We start from the raw sequence: 20,166 nt of genomic DNA on the forward strand, positions 1-20,166 counted from the left end.
AGTCTCAGCTTTTAATATCTGCATTTATGACTAGCCAGTATAGTCAGTGGCATATCCGTGTGGTGCATTTTTTCTGTGATTTATGATTGTATTTTCATCCGCACAATGCTCCGTTTTGTGTAGGATGCCTTTGTGGTGCATGTGGACCGCGCCGACATCCTCCACCGTATGCAAAATATTTTTTGCTGGGGATAGTCGTTTGCTGCGGTCCACATGCGGTGGGGCTGCTCCCCCAATGAAAAACACGCTACAGTGTTAGGGGTTGAGCAGCTCCCCCAGATTTGCCACTATATTTCTGTGTTTTTGTCTTGTTTTATATGTAGTGTATGTGCCTTCACCTGGCATTCAAACACTCTTTGCACCTGGTAGCCTCCATTACATAGTCTGATATGGGTGTGGCTTACAGTCTGGCTTTGTTCACATTGCACTAGTTGTCCTGCTGGGCGGTTGTGTGGAAGCCTGGCTGTGAGCTGGATTACATCACCCTCAGACCTTGTTCACACCATAGGTAGCGTAGTGGTAGGACCCCTTGCCATGCTGAGAACCGTGACGTGGTGCATGTGGGCTCCGATATCTTCCTGACAGGAATATATTGGCAAAAGTCTCAGCTTTTAATATCTGCATTTATGACTAGCCAGTATAGTCAGTGGCATATCCGTGTGGTGCATTTTTTCTGTGATTTATGATTGTATTTTCATCCGCACAATGCTCCGTTTTGTGTAGGATGCCTTTGTGGTGCATGTGGACCGCGCCGACATCCTCCACCGTATGCAAAATATTTTTTGCTGGGGATAGTCGTTTGCTGCGGTCCACATGCGGTGGGGCTGCTCCCCCAATGAAAAACACGCTACAGTGTTAGGGGTTGAGCAGCTCCCCCAGATTTGCCACTATATTTCTGTGTTTTTGTCTTGTTTTATATGTAGTGTATGTGCCTTCACCTGGCATTCAAACACTCTTTGCACCTGGTAGCCTCCATCACATGGTCTGATATGGGTGTGGCTTACAGTCTGGCTTTGTTCACATTGCACTAGTTGTCCTGCTAGGCGGTTGTGTGGAAGCCTGGCTGTGAGCTGGATTACATCACCCTCAGACCTTGTTCACACCATAGGTAGCGTAGTGGTAGGACCCCTTGCCATGCTGAGAACCGTGACGTGGTGCATGTGGGCTCCGATATCTTCCTGACAGGAATATATTGGCAAAAGTCTCAGCTTTTAATATCTGCATTTATGACTAGCCAGTATAGTCAGTGGCATATCCGTGTGGTGCATTTTTTCTGTGATTTATGATTGTATTTTCATCCGCACAATGCTCCGTTTTGTGTAGGATGCCTTTGTGGTGCATGTGGACCGCGCCGACATCCTCCACCGTATGCAAAATATTTTTTGCTGGGGATAGTCGTTTGCTGCGGTCCACATGCGGTGGGGCTGCTCCCCCAATGAAAAACACGCTACAGTGTTAGGGGTTGAGCAGCTCCCCCAGATTTGCCACTATATTTCTGTGTTTTTGTCTTGTTTTATATGTAGTGTATGTGCCTTCACCTGGCATTCAAACACTCTTTGCACCTGGTAGCCTCCATTACATAGTCTGATATGGGTGTGGCTTACAGTCTGGCTTTGTTCACATTGCACTAGTTGTCCTGCTGGGCGGTTGTGTGGAAGCCTGGCTGTGAGCTGGATTACATCACCCTCAGACCTTGTTCACACCATAGGTAGCGTAGTGGTAGGACCCCTTGCCATGCTGAGAACCGTGACGTGGTGCATGTGGGCTCCGATATCTTCCTGACAGGAATATATTGGCAAAAGTCTCAGCTTTTAATATCTGCATTTATGACTAGCCAGTATAGTCAGTGGCATATCCGTGTGGTGCATTTTTTCTGTGATTTATGATTGTATTTTCATCCGCACAATGCTCCGTTTTGTGTAGGATGCCTTTGTGGTGCATGTGGACCGCGCCGACATCCTCCACCGTATGCAAAATATTTTTTGCTGGGGATAGTCGTTTGCTGCGGTCCACATGCGGTGGGGCTGCTCCCCCAATGAAAAACACGCTACAGTGTTAGGGGTTGAGCAGCTCCCCCAGATTTGCCACTATATTTCTGTGTTTTTGTCTAATCTGTGTGTAGCCACAACCATACACTAGTTTCAAATTCCTGCCAAACATTTCACAGTTTGAATTTTATTAAATACATTTTTTGGTCATAAGTCTTTCCATTCATATACAATGTGATACAGGTTTCACTATACAGTAAGAGGTATTATAGAGACTACGGTATTCATTTCCACTAATATAATTGACTCCTACCCCATAAGTCTGTTCATGGAGTACGCTGTGTAATATGCAGGATTATTAGAAGAATCCAGTTCAAAACTCATAATCTCAGTTATGAACACCGATTCTTAAAAGATGAAGCTGAAAAGTGCACAATTACAATACTCCCAGGGCTGCTTTCAAGTCAAATTCAATAGAAAATAAAATGTAAAAAACCAAAACATTCATTACCTTTCTTATATAACAATGCTGCAATTGTGTAAGCCAAATATGATAACCTAAAAATAGATGAATGATATACTAGACCAAAATCATCAATAAAGGGTAAAACGGCAGCACAAAGATACGATGGGCCACATTCACTATTGACGCGGCATCAATTTTGTCTAAATTCTGGCGGATTTTGGCTCAAAAGGTTTTATGCCAAGCTCGACAAGGGGTATGTGACTTAGTTGAAAGTGGGGCTGAAATGAAATAAAACATAAAATAAAAAAAATCGGAAAGAAAGAAGAAAACGGTCTTTTAGACTAGCAATTTATAGCTGCCCAAGATTTTTACTACAACCTGAGCCATTGTTATAATTTTGGTGCATTTAAAGACTCCTTGTCTACATGTTCACCCTGTCCAAAATTGCAGTAAACCTGGGCCAGTGTTGGATGCTCCAATGGCTTTTCCCAAAAGTTCAGCTTCTAGGTGATGTGAAGAACAAATAAGAGCATTGAGATTTGCTTGTGCCACGTGCAAACACTGGTCTCTGCTGGTTAACAGATTAGCTCCAATTATTATTTTATATAACAAAAATGTTGCGCTTGGAAATCATCTCACCTGTGAGGTCTTATTTATGGAGCACACAAATAACTGGGTGGAATATGTAAGTGGTTGTTTTTGAAGACACTGCCTATAGTACTGTGGTCCTTCAAACCTTGCCTGTTTGGATTGACATCCTGGAAATAAACTACTGCTTGTTCGAGGTCAGTGGAGAGCTCGTCTGTGGGGGACAGGGATACTGGTTTTCACGGAGGAGAACCAGCTTGTGTATGGAGTCTTATAAGCAATGCTCCATGAAAGAGTATGCAAAATGGCTTTCTTCCAGGAATATGGCTAGTTCCAGGGGATACGGCCAGTGCTGCAGCATAGATACAAAGTGGCCATTACGCCAGCTGCTGCACATGTATACATATACGTGGTCCTAGCCACCAGAGGTGGTGGGGCTTTTTTTCTATAGTGTGCAAGCACAGAAACTGCTGATTACATTCATTACACCGTGCTCGTATCAATGATGTAAATGTAAAAAAAAATATGAAGCAAGCCAGCAAAGGAGGCAATATGGACATTAGCAAGTGCCTTGTATTAACTTTCTCTACATGATAAATGCCAAAGTAAGACAACCCCTTTAAGGAAATTGCACAGCTGTTTTAGAGGAAAACTTTATTCAATACTACTTTCATCAGCATGTAACAAAAGCCTGTCTTGAGAGGCTTGTTAGAAAGTAACTTTTCTTTAAAATCTTTTGCATTTTCTTTAAGGACCTGTGTTATATTGCGATCTGAATCAGAAAACCTTCCCCCTGGACATCCATCAAGTGTTTTTCTAAAGCCTCATGCACATGTCCGTGGAACATGGACCGTGTGATACCGGCCTGGATTTCTTCTGAGTGCAGGAGCACACAGTCATTGGTTGCTATGACGCTGTGCGCTCCCTGCTGCCACTGCAGTACAGTAATACATTGGTATGATCTATACCAGTGCATTACTGTACTGCAGCAGCAGGAAGCGCAAGGCGTCTTAGCAACCAATGACTGTGTGCTCCTGCACTCAGAAGAAATCCAGGCCGGTATCACACGGTCCGTGTTCCACGGACGTGTGCATGAGGCTTAAGGAAACACTTCTGGGGTATGTTGGGGACTTAGGCTACACTCTTTGTAGCGTGACGGAGTGGTTTTAAACTATGGAACTACAACTACAGTCCAAATGTATGCACTCAGTTAAATGCTGTCAATCAGGCGCACTACAAAAAGTCAGTGTAGCCGAGACCTCCCTGAACACTGTTCTTCACAATGAGTCTAAAATAGTCCCTCTAACAAACAAATAAAAGGCTGTTATTACTAGAACAATTGAAAAGAACCTGTAATTAAAACCCGATCAAGCCGTCAAATTACACTTCTCTAAAGTTAGCAGAGTGCCACACTCTATGCAGACAAGTAACTAGCAAACTAACTTTTGGGCAGAAAACTCCAGATCAACACAATTCATTGTTAAGACGCTTGATTATTAGTTTTTTTTAAAGTACCAAACGTATTATAACAATTATCATGGTCTACAAGGGGTTGGCTTTCTGTATCTTTTAATGCAAGCACACTTTCCAAAGCACAGTGTTAAAATACAAATTGATTTGTCTTCTGAAAAGAAAAAAAAGCACATTTCTTTTTTTACTCAATATCAGCTTGGAGTGCTTACCCTCTTTCTTCTCTCCTGAACACTCAAAGCCAACATCCTCTTTGTCAGTTTAGATGAGTGTTCATGAGAACAGAGATATGGGCTAAAGACTGAGCATTCAGCCCTCATCGGACTGATTCACACTGAATGGGACCGAGCAGCCTGCAATGTTTGGGAAGACATGGAGGCTGCAGAAGACCACTACAGCAAATTTCTTTTTAATAAAAACTAAAAATTGCAAAAATGATTTTTAATGATTTGGAGCAAACAATGCATGCATTTAAAAACATTCCCCAAAAAGGTGTTGATAACCTTCAAGCTTAAAATCTAATGGCTACCACTATGCATGAGCCACCGTTTTTATATAAGCTGTGCAGCTGCTGAAATGTCATCTCAAACACCATCAGCAATTCTTTTTATGTGATATTTTTTCAAAAACAAGACCGTTGTTATATTATAAGGATTTTCGATTTCACCAGAGTGCAGACGCTGTTTACAGCAGCCTGTTATCTTGTCAATGAGGCGGCAATACCATTTTAGTAGGAAATGACGACTCACTGGCTTCAGCATTTTTTCTCTTTAACTTCTCCTGAAATGAAATGTGCCAACATTGGAAACATATCTCCCCCAAAAAGAACATATCATTGCAGTTCCTTGTTAAATACAGAGAATCTAAAACAAATTAAAGGTATAAGATGTGCTCAGCGGCCACTGAAATGACACGCTATTAGAGCAGAGATCAGTAGTACACGGCTCGACTTGATAACACGCACAGCATTATAATTCCGCAGCACCAATTCCAAATAATGCCATCCATTCTTTTTCCATAAATAGCCGGCTTAGTCATTATGCCGCTTTCATTTAATAATCCCCTGTTCAAATGTTCTCAGAGGGAGGAACAGAGCAATAATTTGTTTTTTTGGAAGTGCGCTATGCTAGTTCTCTGGTGATTAAATGATTACTGTACTGACCTTGGATTACTCCCCTGCACCTGCTGCCATGTGTGTAGCGCGGCGCACAGTGAAAGACGGGAGCTCCACGGGGTGTGTCAAGTGGGACGAGGGAAATTAAACACATTCTGATTATCTATTTAAAAGGACAGCCTAACGGGGATTATCTCACCATGGCAGAGTTTCAGGAAACGTTTGTGTGTGTATTTTTAACCACGTGGGCATGCTTCCTTCTGCTAATAGGACTACACGCTGCCCATTGCAATTAATAGGAGAAATCTGTCCAGTAGACAAAATTCATGCACTTTAATTAAAATGTTTATTATTCATAATAATACTGCAGAGTGTATTGGAATGTGACAGGGCTTGCCCAAATCTACAGTACACCAGCAATATCTCACTGCTACAGAGACAGAGCACTTTGCTTAGAAGCACAGGAGGCCCGCAGAGTTGACTCCATGCTACCAGTATATTCACAATACTTCTCGTTGATACAGTACACTCTGCAGACAAATAGGCAAGACAAAAATCCCCACTTAAAAGAAATACAAAAAGGCACTATATATCCCCAACTGGAATGAAAACAATGACACAGATGACTGAAAACACATATATATCCAGTTATCCAGTTTCAGAGTTCATGTCTCATAATTTATATCCTATTTTTCTTTTGGAGCCTTACAGCCAACTATACAGATGTTTCCTTGGACTCGGCCACTGGTGGAAGGAATGTTGTCACTTCTTTGTGAGTAAGACCTAAGGAGAGGAAAAGGAATCGGTCACAAACCCACCTCAAAACAGTACTGAATTTCATCTAGGCTTCTGCATCACCATTATATATCTAGAATCTAAGGTATCCCTGAGGTTTACCACTTTAACCACTTCCCATCTGGGCCATTTGCCCCCTTCCTGACCAGGCCTAATTCTGCAAAACTGACCTATCTCACTTTATGTGGTAATAGCTTTGGAACGCCTTTATTTATCCAAGTCATTCAGAGATTGTTTTCTCGTGACACATTGTACTTCATGATGGTCATAAATTTGAGTCAATATATTTCACCTTTATTTATGAAAAAATCCCAAATTTACCCAAAATTTTGAAAAATTAGCAATTTTCTAAATTTCAATTCCTCTGCTTTTTAAACAGAAAGTGATACCTCATAAAATATTTATTACTTAACATTCCCCATATGTCTACTTTATGTTGGCATCATTTTGGAAATGTCATTTTATTTTTTTAGGACGTTAGAAGGCTTAGAAGTTTAGAAGCAATTCTTCACATTTTTAAGAAAATTGCCAAAACCCACTTTTTAAGGACCAGTTCAGGTCTGAAGTCACTTTGTGGGGCCTACATAGTGGATACCCCCATAAATGACCCCATTGTAGAAACTACACCCTTTAAGTTACTTAAAACCGATTTTACAAACTTTGTTAACCCTTTAGGCGTTCCACAAGAATTAAAGGAAAATGGAGATCAAATTTTTAAATTTCACTTTTTTGGAATATTTTCCATTTTAATCCAATTTCTTCTTTAACACATCGATGGTTAACAGCCAAACAAAACTCAATATTTATTACCTAGATTCTGCGGTTTACAGAAACACCCCACATGTGGTCAAACTGCTGTATGAGCACACGGCAGGGCGCAGAAGAAAAGGAACTCCACATGGCTTTTAGATGCCATGTCCCATTTGAAGCCCCCTTGATGCACCCTTACAGTAGAAACTCCCAAAAAGTGACCCCATTTTGGAAACTAGGTAATAAGGTGCCAGTTTTATTGGTACTATTTTTGGGTACATATGATTTTTTTATCATTAATTATAACACTTTATGGGGCAAGGTGACCAAACAATTTGTTGTTTTAGCACAGTTTTTATTTATTTATTTTTACAGCGTTCACTTGAGGGGTTCAGTCAAGTGACATTTTTATAGAGCAGATTGTTATGGACGTGGCGATACCTAATATGTATACTTTTTCTTATTTATTAAAGTTTTACCCAATAATAGCCTTTTTGAAACAAAAAAATTATGTTTTAATGTGTCCATGTTCTGAGAGCTATAGTTTTTTTTATTTTTTGAGAGATTTTCTTATGTAGGGGCTTATTTTTTGCGGGATGAGGCGACTGTTTTAGTGGTACCATTTTGTGGGACATACGCCTTTTTTGATCACTTGGTGTTGCACTTTTTGTGATGTAAGGTGACAAAAATTGCTTGTTTTGACACAGTTTTTATTTTTTTATTTTTACGGTGTTCACCCGAGGGTTTAGTTCATGTGATCTTTTTATAGAGCTGGTTTTTACGGACGCGGCAATATCTAATATGTATACATTTTTTTATTTATTTCACTTTAACACAATAATAGCATTTTCGAAACCAAAAAAATGATGTTTTAGTGTCTCCATGTTCTAAGAGCTATATTTTTTGAGAGATTTTCTTATGTAGGGGCTCATTTTTTGCGGGATGAGGTGACTGTTTTATTGGTACCATTTTGTGGGACATACGCCTTTTTGATCACTTGGTGTTGCACTTTGTGATGTAAGGTGACAAAAATGGCTTTTTTTGACAGTTATTTATTTTTATTTTTTATGGTGTTTATATCACATAATTGACCCAGTCCAATATTTATAGAGCCGACTGTCACTGACGCGGCAATACCAAATATGTCTATTTTATTTTTTCTATTTTTTTATTCCTTACTTGGGGAATTTTTTTTTTTACATTTTATTTATATTTTTTTTATTTTACACTTTGCGTCCCCCATAAGGTCATACAAGACCTCTGGGGGGACATTTAACTTCACTTTTTTTTTTCTTTTCACTGTTGATTTCTCCTGTACCAGGGGCTGACATAGTAGCCCCAGTTACAGGAGAAATGCACCCCCCAGAGAGGCTGTACAGCAGTATACTTTGCTGTACAGCCTCATTGCAGGGCTGATCGAGGTCTCTGGAGACCTGACAGCTCCTGCACTCACCCGGCTCAGACAGTCACATGTCCTGGAGATCGTGCTGATTGGAGTGAAAACAGCTGCTGGGTGAGTGTAAATGTTCCGATCTCCCTCTCCTGCCAGCACTAATGAGAGGGAGATAGTACAAGCCTTTCTGAGCGCTGTAACTGTAGATTACAGCGCTCACAACACATGCTCTGGAGACAATGCTGATGATTTGTCTCCAGTGTAAACAGCTGCTGGGGGATCGCTGCTGGAGTATGAATGTACCGATCTCCCTCTCCTGCCAGCGCTACAGAGAGGGAGACGGTGCAAGCATTTCAGAGCGCTGTAACTGGAAATTACAGCGCTCACATGCCCTGGAGACCATGCTGATCGGTCTCCAGGGCTTACAGTTAAGAATTACGATCGCGAAGCCTAATTTAAATACCGATCTCCCTCTCTGACTGGCAGTAATAAGAGGGAGATGGTAGATGCATTTGTGATCGCTCTGACTGCTTGTCAGAGCGATCAAAAGCCCGGAGACCAGCAAAAAAAGTCTCAGGGTAAAGCTCCATGTTCTTGGCTGTCAGGAGGGAGCTTAGTCACAGAGTTTCTATGTACAGGGGCAGAGCACAGGGGGGAAAGCTGCAGGACGTTTTAAAACGTGCTGTCAGAAATAGAGATCCACCTCCTGGACGTTTATAGTCAATGGGCAGACGGGAGGTGGTTAAAATCCTCTGTACGGTAGGATAACTACGCCCACTACTCAAAAGGAGAGACTGGTATAAAAAAATGGCAAAATTTATATTTAATATTGTCAATTAATTTGTTTTTAACCCTTTCATGACCGGGCCTAAATGAGCCACTTTTTCGTGATTTAGCGTTCATAACTTTTTTTTTCTTTTAATTTTTATGTGGCACCTAGTACTTTTTATTTGTTTTTTTTATAATGTTTTTCCCTTTTTGAAGTTGCATTTTTTTTTTAAAGTAATGTTTAGCTTATTTTTTAAATATACAAACTGACACCAATTATTGCAATGGGTTCCCTATTTTTTGTTGATCGTTTTGATATATAATATGTATAGTTTTGCGTGAACAGGGCAGCAGTTTTGGATGGTGTGGATGTAAATTATTTATTTTATTTGTATTTTATTTTTACTCCCCCCCCCCCCCCCAATATTACTTATTACCCATTTATTTTTGGCACACAATATGTCCCCCAAGAGGTCATTAAAAGACCTCTGGGGGACACAGAGTCCTCGAGACACCCCAGCAATCATGTTACCGCTGGGTCCAACAGCACTTATGTCCTCTGGGTTCCCACTGTCACTGACAGCCAGGACCTGACCTGATCCTGCTAGAGCAGGGGTGCACAACCTGCGGCCCCCAGAGCTGACTGAGGGAAGAGCGAGCATCGGACGTCACTGGGCTCGGCGCATGCCCAGTGACGAGGATGAAGCTGCTGCCCTCAGTCTCCTGCTGATCGCACAGGCGCAGCCCTCAGTGGGTACTGCGCCTGTGCGAGAGTTCGTTCGGCGTGAGGGAGGGGGAGGAGAGGGAGGAGAGGCTGTGGCAGGCTGGGGGCGGCGGACAGTACAAGGAAGGCGGGCTGGGCACTGAAAGAGGGGCGGTACTGGGCTCTCTAAGAAGAAGAAAACGCCCCTCTGGGCACCTTCAGGACACATTTACATATCAATCAAAGTCGTTTTTTGCAGTAACTGCTGGACGGATTGCAAGATAAAAGAGCACAGCCTAATCCAGGTAAGCTGTGCTTCATGGCTGCTTTAAAATCGTTTTTTGGCTTAGGGGGGGGGGTGACAGAATCCCTTTAAGGCCTTTTTGGGCCTGGTCATTCAAGCGTTAACCAATAGGCGCCTTCCCCACTAGCAAGGTAAAGTGCTTACTGGTTACTGCAGGGCCCCTATTACTGGGGGCAGGAGGATAACCAGTGAGCGCCGGCCTCTGCAGTGAGGGAAAAGGCCGATTTATAAATAGGAGGCAGGATGGAAGGAAATGTCGCCACTTTTCTGGTAAAAAGGATTTTTAACAAGTTCCTGCAGCATGGCCTCTGAAATCGAAAATTCATAATTACCTGCTCCACTCAGCTCTGGTCCTCTGCACTGCCCCCGCTGCCTCCATCTTCCGGTTCCTGCTCTGTTTACACCTGTCAGTGCATGGCCATGGTCACTTGCATGGCTCCAGTCAATCACTGGCTTCAGCAGTGACACGCTGCTTGTGGCCACATCACTGTGGCCAAGCACTTTAACCCCTTAATTCTAGTGCTGTAGTCATTGATGGGCTGTACTTAGTACTTGTAAAGTAAAGGTAGACTGCACCACAGACCAATGCCTTTATGACGCTCCAGAATTTCTCTTTTGGCATTTAGAGACTTTCACTAATTCCAAGAACAATGCAAGCTAAAATGAATAAACTAGAATTTGAATAAAAACAAGGTCATCACTTACACTTCCATTCATCAACAGGGAGATCTACATTATCACATGAATCGTCATAGGGATCTGCTTCCATCTCATCGTCAGAATCATGGAACTGCTCAAAGTAAGGATGACATAGAGCATCTGTGGCCGTTATTCTTTTTTCTGCATCCAGCACCAGCATCTTTTCCAGGAGACTGACAGCTACGGGGAAAACAGGTGAATTAGAATATTTTGTGGCCGGCATACATCGAACAGACAAAGAACATGACTTGTATCAAGACGAGAACCGTCTTGTTATCAGTTCAGTTCAATAGACTGGACTCTCCTTAGGCCCCTTGTAGACGAGCGTGTCCGGATGCGTTCAGTGAAAACTGCGCGATTTTGCAAACAAAGCTATTCAGTTTTGTTTGCGATCACATTCAGTTTTTATCGCGCGGGTGCAATGTGATTTACTGTTTTTCACGCGCGTGATAGAAACTGAATGTTTACAAACAACATTTCTTAGCAATCACTTGCTTGCGGATGCAATGCGATTTTCATGCATCCCCATTCACTTCTATGGGGCCAGCGCTGCGTGAAAAATCGCAAAATATAAAACATGCTGCGAATTTCACGCAACGCAAAAGTGATGCTTGAAAACCACCACTCATGTACACAGACCTATTTAAATCAATGGATCCGGATTCCGTGCAGGCGCAATGCATTCGCATCACGCATTGCACCCACGCGGAATTCTCGCTCGTGTGAAAGGGGCCTTACAGGAACACAGTTCATTTTACCATGGAGATACCAAGGAGTACGTGTCCAAACAAGGTAGAAGATCCAGTGGAGATCCCTGTACTTCACCAGGAATGGGCCGATCAGCAATAGGAAACACCACGAGTACTCCCCTATAACATGGGGTAACGCGGAGCACGGCATACCGTAGTACCTTAAAGAGATGGCAAGAGAAACTCTAGCACAAAGGCCAACAACCACCTGGCCATGGAGTAGGGAGCGTGGCTGAATGAGGACCACCCGCCGGATCAGACAGATCAGTCATATACTGGAGCTACCAGAAGTAGCATTAGACCGATAAGGTGGGGGTTGGGCTGGCCCACCCCTACCAGATATGGCAACCATGCACATGCTGAACGAAGGTGGCCTGGTGCAGACAGTGCCTTGAGAGGTACAAGGAGACCAATGAGCACGACAGTAACGGAGTGGCAGACGTACGGAAGAATCAAACGGATGGAACCAACATCCGCAGCACAGATTAGAACCCGGGGGCAGAAAACACCCAGTAATACAGAAACTGTCTGGGCCACAGACTGCACCATAGGGCCCAGCACTTGGGGCACTACAAACACACGCCTAAGACATAGGTAAAGTGGCTGCATGTTGCAGTCTAAGGAGAGTGTAAACATAGCCACAGCATCAGGGAATGCAACAGCATTTGGAGGGTACAGGTACTCAACCTGTAAAGTAGAAATACGGCTGTTTTAGAGGAACTACATTTAAGATCGAAGCAATGTGGCCACATGGTGCACCCTAGAATCAGAGAGGTGCAACAGCGACCGCGTTAACAATGGAACCCATAGGGCTGCACGGTACCACAAAGAACAAGACAGATGCACACTACAATCAGGTAGGTGCAATGGCAACAAAAACAGGGCCGCACAGTACACCATAGAAGCCAGACAGGTGTAACGGCTGCAGAGGCAGAGACGGTTCAGGAACTCTACCTATGAAGGGAGTAAGATGGCTGTTTGGTGCACACTATGACTAGGTAGGTGCAATGGCCACGGCAATTGGAGGAGGCCTCAATATCTCGTCCAGTAAGGGAGAGAAAATGCCACATGGTACACCATAAAGCCAGACAGGAGGAATGGCTACAGCATCCGGAGACGGTGCAGGTACTCTACCTGTTAAGGGATCAAGGTGGCAGGGAACAGACAGGTGTAACTGAACAGGACAGGGGCAATTCTACGGCAATTGAAAGTGGCCTCTATATCACGCCCCTAGGGAGAAATGTTGCTGCATGGAACACAATAGAGCCCGCCAGGGGTATCGGCTACAGCATCGGAGATGGCGTAGGTACTCTACCTATGAAGGGAGCAAAGTGGCTGGGAACAGACAGGTGCAATTGCTACGGCAATTGAAGCGGCCTGTATATCTCGCCCGGAAGGGAGAAATAGTGCTGTATGGAACACCATAGAGCCAGCCAGGAGTAATGGCTTCAGCATCTGGAGTAGGTGTAGGTACTCTACCTATGAAAAGGGGCAAGGCGGCTGGAAACAGAAGATACAATTGCTCTTAACTCACCAACCTACAGGAGGCGGTTGCCGAGCTAACCGCTTGCCCAGAACAGGAACCCCCTGTAATGAGGTAGAGTGGCGAACACCAGCACCAGGAAGGGGACCCCGTGGAAACACACTCAAATGTGTAGAGCATAGCCCCTGGTACAGGGGAACCAGGAAGGCTTGTCAGGGACAGCCTATGGCAGTGGTGCAGGTACCCCCCTGTTAAGGAGAAAGCGTACGTGTCAGACACTGCGTAAGTGACTCAGTATGCTAAACACTGGGACGGCTGCCTTACCTGTGTGGTTGAATACCTGAGCAGTCAGGGGAGCACCATCCGAAAATCCACTAGAGGGGATACCAAACCTGGGTAGGAGAGGTTCCTCTGTGCACGTTAGTCTTGACCTCCCAGAGGGCTTCTGTATGGAGGAAGACCGCCTGATGCTCTGTTCCGAGGAATCGGTGCAGAGGTGTCCCGGGAGGCAACGGATGGGGTGACAGGAAGGATTCGTCACCAGCCTCGGGCCTGTCCTGGGGAAGATCCGAGGATGCCGAGGAGGGGTGGGACCCCGTTGAGACCACCCGAGGGTGTACTGTGAGCTACCCCTTGCCGAACCCGGGACAGGTACCCCTAACTGAGCGTGCCCCATCTGCAGGGAGGACCCTGGGAGGGCAGAGGTGGCCGCAATTTGGGTAGGTAGCGGTCCAGCGACACCGCCAGGGAGAGTCGGACAAGGTTCCCATGGCATTGACACGGAGGGACCCAATCATGGGGAACCTACACAAAAGGATTGTTCAGGGAAAACGTTGGGATCAGGGAAGAGGTACTGCACACAAGCAGGGACAGGCTAACCGCATGGCAGCCATTGTAGACAGCGGAAGCACGTGAAAACACGTGGCGATCCGAGGAGAGGAGATGCTCATAAAGCAGCCAGCAGAGGCTGTCTATCCTGACCCGGACGCCCTGTTCCCCCAAAGAGGTGCTGCAGCAGCTTGTTCCCCAGAAAGAGGTGGTCAGTAGGGCTGCCGGAGACATGAAGCTTGAGGGGAGGGGTTAGCCACCCCCTCCAACAGAAAAAACCAAGGTAGCCCAGGAAAGGGTGGAGGAGATAGCCCCTCCCGAGGGCCGGGCAGGGCTCAGGAAAGCCCGGGAAGCAAGGAGGAGGGGCCGGGAAGATCGCGGCCTAGCAGGCCCAAAAGCTGACAGAGGGCCCTCCGGAACCATAAAAATAGGGGGGGGGGGGGGGGGGGGGGGAGGGATATGCGGACCAGGGCAAACGGAGCACCTGGGAGCCGGGAACGGGCCATAGAAGATGAGGCCTAGTCCCGGCAGAAGCCGGGGACTAAAGTAGCGGGAAAGGCCAGGGAAGACACTGTGTCCAGGGAGGAGAAAAAAAAAACAACCATGGGGGAAGAGGAGGGAGGGGAAACAAGAATATAACCCCCCACCATAGAAAAAAAAGGGGAGGGGGGTTGGCTAGGAGAAGAGGCTTCCCAGGACCTCCAGCTAAGGTGGATCCCATCCCCCTGGCCACAGGAGGGAACCTAACCCTGGGGCAGGGACACAGGGACAGGGAAGTATACTCACCATCCGATGTCTTCGGGCGCAGCAGGGTCACCCCTTCGGCAGACTCCGCACGGGAACCGTGGGAATGCCGGCAAGCCACCAGCCTGCAGCAGGTATAACGGTGGGAAACACCGAGACCTGCGGAAGAGAGAAAAACAAACAAACAAAAAAAAAAAAAAGAACAGCAGAACCTGCAAAAAAAGCAGGACAGGTCTGCCTCCTACGGACACTAGACTGAAACTAGCCTCGTGCCTGTGGAGAGGGTATAGCCCACCTGGGAGGAGCCAACACTTTTTGTGTCTAGTGCCTCCTAGTGGTAGTTGGACATATACCCATGGTGCTGTGTCCCCCAATGCCATGCACGAGAAAACAAAAGCTTCAGACCTAATCTATTACTTTCTGTCTGGCTGATTGGTACAGAGCTTGTGAACCACTAAGAAACTTTTCACTACCTTTGGACTACAGACTGGAAGAGAACGAGGGCGAATAATATGATTTTCATTGACAGACGTCTATTTCTGTTTTACAATGCCCATGGACCCCTCTGTATGACTAAATAAATCTAATTAATGACAATAATTATAATAAATACACTAAATTATTCATGTGGAAAAAAATAAATAAAAAAATTGTTGATTGTAACAAACTGCAGTTTCTGGAAACCAAAGTATGGATTACTTGCATTTGCCATGACCTATATTAAATTAACCTTAATCTAACATTACCTAGAGGGTTTGCATATCGCAGCAATAATCCAAAGTCTTTCTTTTGCACTTTTGGGAGACTCTTGATATAGTTTTTTGCCTATAAACACAAAAAAATTAAATGTATGATTTTAAAAGTGAATAAGTCACCAGGACATACACAGTTAAACTAGACACAAAGGCTTGAAGGGCTAGCTCGGCCGACTGTGATGATACATGTCACACAGTGAAGCATTGCTTCATTTTGCTTGTAATCCATATGCAAATCATCAGCTATGTGCGCTCGGCCGAGCCAGCTCAGTGACTGGACAGTTGCACAATGCATCTGATGCCATTTCAAGAGCTCATCAGATCAACTGTGCAAGTGCCAAGTCAGCTGAGTGACTCGACATTATGCTGATAAGCACCATCAGATACGCTGCTCAACCACCTAGACCCCGAGCGGACTCAGGTCAGGCACGAGAATACAGGGCTAGATAAGATGTCTAGACCTGTCAGTCAATTACAGGGGAGGAGGAACGGCACAAAAGAGATGGGAGTTAGGATAGCAATGCTCCAAGCCATCTGGCCGGCCCTTTGGTGCTCTTATCTTTGGAATGCTGCTACCTAGAGACATAAGTAAGGTACCGTTTTACTCAACATGATCAACTCTACCAGACAATATGCCTAGTTTAATAGGGTTGATCAGCCAACAGATGCCCTTTAAGTCATAATGGTCATTAAAGGGGTTGTCTCACCTCAGGCATTGGGGGCACATGACTGCGATATGCCCCCAATGTCTGATAGGTGCGGGTCCCTGAGGTGGAGCTTGCAAAGTGAATGAGGAGGCACCTGCCCTCCAATCATTCCTATGAGACTGCAGAAAATAGCCGCCGCCATTGGAATGACTAGATGGCAGCCACGCATGCACAGTGCACCCTCCATTCACTTTGCGGGCCCTGTTCTTTCTAAAGATAGATGTGGGTCCCACACCTATCAGACAATGGGGACATATCCTAGTGTGACAACCCCTTTAACATCTTTCAACTGTTGTCAGTGCCATGGCCATTCTATCACCTAGAAAGTGCATTGATAACTAGCAATACAGGTGTGATGTATGACACTTTATACAAGGATTTACTTACATCAGGGCTTTGAAGTTTCTGCACAAAATCCTGAGTTGGTGTCCCTGTAATTTTCATGATTTCAGTCAGCTGATCCAGATCTAAAGTACGTGTTTAAAGTCATAACGCTTCAAAAATGGTTTCTCTATTACACGTCTATGGTCACAGCACTGCAAAATGCTTCATATCCCATATCAGACTTAAAAAATGAAGCATAAACCCAGGGAAAAAAAATAATAATATAGAAAATAAAGGATTAAAAGCAATGGCCATAAACAGACAGATAAGCGACCTTGTAAGATCAGTAACCTATAAAGCAAGCCCCAGGCATGATGGGAAATGCCGGACATATTTTAGAGGATGAATAAGTATGTCAGTGTCAACTTATACAGATATTTTATCCTTTAATACGGCAAAGTCCCAAATGTAGTCTCTACTGTGGCATTCCACCACAGGCAAGGATTGCTTCTTTTCTGCATGCGGCACATAATATGTAAATACTAATTACAGCTTCTCTTACAAGAACATTGATTCCCTAAGTGATGCGGAAGAACTTGCAAAAAAAGGGAAAGTACATTTATTTTTAGCTGCAAGAGATTTTTTTTAATGATGTTTCCAAAGAGCAAGTTCTTTGCCTTGTTTAAAAGCAACATACACTCTAACTTAGTCAATTAAGTAGTACACAGGCAGTTACCAGCTGTGTACACCATAGGCTGCTAATGGCACACTCAAACGCCACATCCTGTGCAATCATGTGGGCATATTATATCGTGCACTAAGTAGAGAGCTGGTACAGTAATGTGCACCAACCTCTTGATGACAGGTTTTGTCTCTCCAGCTCTTCAGCCTGGAACCTGCGACGCACGTTTCAATAAGGTATAATAAAATTTGTGAGGGAACATTTAATAAAAATGTCGAATCGCTACGTCAGCCTCCCCCAGCCGTAGCGCACACAACATCAATTTGCGTCATAAACCACCTTTTTGCCTGCGCAAAAATGACCATTGCTGTGCCTCAAATCATAAGTTTGGCACATGAACGAAATCCAATTACAGACTTATAACCAAATCGAGAGACCAAAAATGATAAAATGTCCCCATTTATATTTACTGAGCAGGCTTGTCACGCCATGTGTTAGAAATATACGTCTTTTATCTACTCCTTACTGATCTATTAGTAATGATGAGTTTAGTGGGCTGAAATCCATTTCAGTATTGCACAAATCTATAATCTAGGCACTTTCACACGATCGGCTTATTCTGATGTAACCAAAAGTCAACTATAAAATCAAATCTCTACATCACTATATAATTTATCTTTACCCATGTTCTTTGGGGATGCTAAATAAATTCCTTATTAAGACTTGTCGCCACACCCATCAATGTAAATAGCTGCATCAATTTAAAGATTTAAAGGGAGTCAGCAGTTTTGACAGTGCTAGGTAGGGCTGTGGACAGCTGGTTAAATATACCTTCATGCATGCTTTTACTGGCCAAAGCATTGTGAAAAAGAACTTTATTCCAGCAAGAGATGCTCTCGCAAGCGGTCGCTCAATTTGAAATCTCTTTACCTCCCACACAATGCTCTGTGTGCAAGCAGGCGCCAAGAGCGGAGGGGAGGAGTTGTGCAGCTTAGGCCTTGTTCACATGTCAGTCAATTGATCATGTAGCAAAAAAATCCCAGTCGACGCCCTTTGTCTTCAAAACATTTTTCTTCATTACCTCAATGCAGATACATATTGAGGACGCGCATCGGCCCGTTCAGCCTTCATCAGCTCATGATTCGCGCCCTCAATATGCATCTACATTGATGTAATAAAGAAAGAGATTTTTTGAAGACAAAGAGCGTCTGCTGGGATTTTTTGCTACATTTCCATTGGAGTGACCCCTTTCCTGTGCTGACCATTTTTGCAAGTTATCAGTTATTTGACCACAGCCAGGAGTGGAGGCTACACATTGATAAGTATAATGAAAAGATCTGCAACGGTTTTGTTTTTGACCTGCACCTGGTTTTGGCTCACAATAACTGATGTGTGAACAAGGCCTTAGTGGAGAGACCACTCCAGAGTGAGGGACAGTGTCCAGGGCATATGCTGGAATAAAAAGGTTTTTTTGACAGTGCTCCTGCTAATAAAAGGATCTGTAAATGTATGTTTAACAAGCTGCCCATGGCTGTCAAAACTGCTGACAGACTCCATCGGATAAGTTCCCTTCTTACCTCAGAAGAAGAAAAAGACTAAATATTGTGGATCTACTATTTTACTATACTTGATTACCGTCACATGTCAATGGGAGCCATATAAATTTAGATGCCATTTGCTCCCTCTAGTGGACACAAATGTTTTTCTAGTTTCCCCAGGTGACAAGGAGCAAGCGATTCCATTTTGGCAGCCAAAATGATCCCGAACAATGATCAATAGATTACCTGATGGTGGAATAAGAATTTATTCTCTGTAGAAAAAGGATACGGTCATTACCCTTGAAAAGTGGGCGCCCAGTGTACATCTCTGCCATGATACAGCCAACAGACCAGATGTCCACTGAAACAAAATGAAATATTTAGCGCCATAGTCCAGAACCACATCAGTAAAATACATCTTTCATTGTTAGTAAAAAAAAAATATAAAAAGGGCAATTTTCAAAACTTCTCAAATAGATCAATTACATTTACACAATAAAGTGCAATTCTGTATAACAGGTGTCTAAAGTGAATCACTACTTTTACTCAACAATGGTTAAATAACAGGGTATTCATGCCAGGTAGTAGCAGTCCCACCGAAGTAAATGAGACGGCACAGCTGCAAATACACCTGCTCACAAGCAGGTAAATAGTGAGTTCTGCATTCTCTTCATACCGCTGATCAGCAGGGGTGCCGGAAGCTGGGCCCCCACGATCTTATATTGATGACCTATTCCGAGGACATGTCGTCATTATCAATTCCTATGATTCCAACATAGAAAAAGCGGACAACCCCTTTATAAAAGGGTTAATAAGCCAAATGAATCCGAAGCCCATTCTAAGTGGCACATTCTTGTGACCATGAAGGACTACAGACATAATAACCGATCCATTAGTAGCCACCTTTTTGATGGTTTTCACACTGGAAAATATATGGGCTGCAAAAAGTATAAATATATGGGCTGTAAAAAATTCTGTAATACTTAGTACTTTGAGTACATTGCTGTACTACATTTACCTAGTATAATAAAATAATAATAAAGGCATGATAATTCTGCATTTTCCTATAAGATGATCTTCACTTAATATAATTCCAGTAATTTCGGTTGCCCAGCACATAGTTGTACCAAAGGAATAGCTAGTGGGAGTGCAGGGGGGCCAGTGGAGGCATTTGTTTTAGCCCACGGATGCCCAACCTGCGGCCCTCCAGCTGTTGCAAAACTACAACTCCCAGCGTGCCCAGACAGCCTACAGCAGGACATGGTAGGAGTTGTAGTTTTACAACAGCTGGAGTGCCACATGAAGAGCCTCCCCGCAA

General features: G+C 44.0%; 1 protein-coding gene across 1 annotated transcript in view; it reads right to left on the minus strand.

The window, feature by feature from the left end:
- Positions 1-4,905: 4,905 nt before the first annotated feature.
- Positions 4,906-20,166, minus strand: part of MAPK12 (mitogen-activated protein kinase 12) — a 79,007-nt gene continuing 63,746 nt past the window's right edge. Inside the window, exons 8-12 of the mRNA XM_044280253.1 lie at positions 19,138-19,209; positions 16,692-16,771; positions 15,589-15,667; positions 11,045-11,218; positions 4,906-6,409 (exon numbers count right to left, since the gene is read on the minus strand). Of these exons, the coding sequence (XP_044136188.1) occupies positions 6,342-6,409; positions 11,045-11,218; positions 15,589-15,667; positions 16,692-16,771; positions 19,138-19,209 (473 nt within the window). The 3' untranslated portion in view covers positions 4,906-6,341. The remainder of the gene's footprint in view (positions 6,410-11,044; positions 11,219-15,588; positions 15,668-16,691; positions 16,772-19,137; positions 19,210-20,166) is intronic.

The sequence above is a fragment of the Bufo gargarizans genome, chromosome 2, assembly GCF_014858855.1.
Source record: "Bufo gargarizans isolate SCDJY-AF-19 chromosome 2, ASM1485885v1, whole genome shotgun sequence".
NCBI classification, from domain to species: Eukaryota; Metazoa; Chordata; class Amphibia; order Anura; family Bufonidae; genus Bufo; species Bufo gargarizans.